Source organism: Carlito syrichta, unplaced genomic scaffold (genome assembly GCF_000164805.1).
Source record: "Carlito syrichta isolate Samal-C Ts95f unplaced genomic scaffold, Tarsius_syrichta-2.0.1 Scaffold309736, whole genome shotgun sequence".
Classification (NCBI taxonomy): domain Eukaryota; kingdom Metazoa; phylum Chordata; class Mammalia; order Primates; family Tarsiidae; genus Carlito; species Carlito syrichta.
In genome coordinates this window covers 240,252-242,786 of record NW_007253832.1, presented here as the reverse complement: position 1 = coordinate 242,786, position 2,535 = coordinate 240,252, and the positions used below count along the sequence as shown (strand labels likewise).

Below are 2,535 nucleotides of genomic sequence, written 5' to 3'. Positions count from 1 at the left end.
TCGAACCCGCAGGCTCAGGTAATCCACTCACCTCAGCCTCCCAAAGGCGCGGGATTACAGGCTGAGCCACCAAGCCTGGCTCTTAAGTAATTTTTAAGAGTGTAAAGAGATCTTGAGATAAAAGTTTCTGAAGACTTCCCTTTCCTGGATGTCTCCCCTGTCCCATCCCCCATCTTCCTAGATCATTCTGACCCTGACTCCCCAGATGCAGCCCTTCTCCTCTCTAATCTCTACATCCCCAGTCTTCCAGACTCTACCATACTCGCCCCAACCCCAAATCCTATCTATACCTTCTTTCTTAGTCTTTCTGCTTTCTCCTCAGTGGAAGCACATCCAGTCCTCCAGCCCTACTTGTGATTAATTCTTTCCTCCAAGGTAATAAACCTGGCAGGGATAATCACGGGGTAGGAATGTTGAGGCTTGTGGGGATCAAAGGAATCTGAAGTTGGGTGGGGTCCACCCTTACACAGCTGGGCTTTGTGTGTGCGTGGCGAGGGGGCGTGCGTGGGTGAGAATATTGTTGATTCCACACTCAAACACATCTAAGCTAGGGTTGTTTAGGAGGGTGACCTTGAGAGACATAAAAGCACCGAAGAGGAAAGACAGAAAACAAAGACCAAAGATGGGGAGACAAGTTGAGAGAGCAGGGAGCAGCTTGCAATGAAGAGAGGGAAGGAGAGGAGTAGGAGGGAAGGTGACAGACACAACTTAGGAGGAGGAGATAGAGCTAAGTCACGAGACAAGCACACTGAGAGAACAGAGGAGATCCTCCAGACAACAGCAGACTCATTGGAGCAGGGAGGGTATGAAAGATGTGGGGGCACAGAAGCAGAGGGCTGGGAGCCTGGCTGCTGACTGCATGACGCTGCTGAATTTGGTCACAGTTCCCGCCCCCCCAGATTCACTCCCTAGATGTGTTTGTTTACAGGTCCCTCCCTGTCTTGCTCAGGTGCTCCAACTCTCCAACTCTCAGGACCTTAGGGTGCAGATCACCTTCTCCCAGACTCCTGAGCCCTGGTCCAGCCATGGGCACCGTCAGCTTCTTCCTCTGTGTCCTGTTTCTCAGTGGGGCACTGGGTAAGGGTGGGCTGAGGAATCTTCAGGGGGCAGGGTACTGGGGCAGGGACTTGTGTAGGAACATTTGGGCTGGAGAGGGTTGCTGGCTGAGACCAGGAAGAAAGCTCTGGGTGGGGTGGGTTTAGGGAGACTAGCCACTGGGAACAGCCTCAGGTCAGCCTAGTAAGGTGGAAGAGGAAAAGTTTCCTTTCAAAGCCATTTGGGAATAACTGTCTCTTCCTTGCTGCATCTGACCTGCCTCTGTCTCCCCAGTCCCTTATCTCACCTCTTGCTCCTGTGCTGGGCCCCTCAATCAATGTCAATTTATATTTTCTTATCTGTCTCTGGCGCCATCTACTTAACGTTTTCACATCCCCCCTCCACCTCCCTGCCAGGTCTGACTTTTTGTGTTGCTCTTTATGCTCCTCTCTGATTCTCTAGGCTTCTATTCATGTCCGTGTGTTTCTCTCTATCTCTGTATCCCTCTTGCCTTTGTCTCTATTACTCTTCCTTCATTGTCTCTTCTCCCCTCTCTGTGTCTCTTTTTCTACTTCTGTCTGCCCTTCTCCCTCAGTTCATGCTTCCCTCTCCCCACTTTGTGTGTCACCTCTCTCTGCTGTACCTCTCCCTAATCTCTGCCTCTTCCCCAGGGTTTGCCTCTCTCTCCTGCTCTAACCTCTGCTGACTCAACAGGTCTCACCACGTCCCCGGCCCGGGGAAGACTCCGCTGTTACACCTGCAGCTTTGCCAAACCCTGCTACCCTGTTCCCACCGAGTGTCAGGAGGATGAAGCTTGTGGCATCAGTACTGGCACCTCAGGTAGGACTCCTGTCCCATGGCCCTTCTCCAAGTGGCTCCTTACCTCCATCCATCCTGCTTTTCCTGTGGCCCCACCTCAGCATCCCTCCTTTGTCCCACAGACCAGAATGAGATCATTGAGCGAAAAGGCTGCCTCCCAAGGGCCCAGTGCCCTCTACAGGACCATGCCAGCTACTGGTCACGCTCCTACACTCTTCGACACCACTGCTGTGAGCAGGACTTGTGCAACACGGCTGCCACACTGCAGCAGTTCCCCAGCCTCCTCCTCACCACCCAGGCCCTCCTCACAGCCAGCTTCACCTGGAGAGGCCACCTCCTTCATTAACCTTACATGGATCTGCAGCCCTCAACCCAGGACGCCCCCACCAACACCACAACCCTGAAAACACCTGTACAGGCACTTTTGAGACACACCCAGGAACCGGATTTTATAGAGACTTCTAATCCCTCCTAAGGCCTGGTTCCTATAGGCACTGCTCTAGCCCCTACAGGCACCCACCCAGAGTCCAGGTTCAAAAATAACACCTAATCTGTGTCTTTTGTCTTTTCTAGATGACTATTGTTGACACCCTCTGTCAGCCCAGGTCCCTGGGAAGGCAGGCTTTTTTTTTTTTTGAGTCGGAATCTCACTCTGTTGCCCAGACTGGAGTGCAGTGGCCG

General features: G+C 52.7%; 1 protein-coding gene across 1 annotated transcript; it reads left to right on the top strand.

Moving 5' to 3' along the window:
- Positions 1 to 1,025: 1,025 nt before the first annotated feature.
- Positions 1,026 to 2,200, top strand: LOC103270163 (sperm acrosome membrane-associated protein 4-like). The gene is made up of 3 exons (XM_021717423.1): positions 1,026 to 1,077; positions 1,750 to 1,875; positions 1,977 to 2,200. Exons 1-3 carry the CDS (start codon positions 1,026 to 1,028, stop codon positions 2,198 to 2,200), a joined length of 402 nt encoding a protein of 133 aa, XP_021573098.1.
- Positions 2,201 to 2,535: the final 335 nt, after the last annotated feature.

What these genes read in the sequence shown, in the direction of transcription:
- LOC103270163 (XM_021717423.1), top strand. Translation starts at nt 1,026, where the DNA reads ATGGGCACCGTCAGCTTCTTCCTCTGTGTCCTGTTTCTCAGTGGGGCA. An exon ending in GTTTCTCAGTGGGGCACTGG is followed by an intron (nt 1,078 to 1,749) that starts GTAAGGGTGGGC and finishes CTGACTCAACAG; the next exon opens with GTCTCACCACGTCCCCGGCC. An exon ending in CATCAGTACTGGCACCTCAG is followed by an intron (nt 1,876 to 1,976) that starts GTAGGACTCCTG and finishes TTTGTCCCACAG; the next exon opens with ACCAGAATGAGATCATTGAG.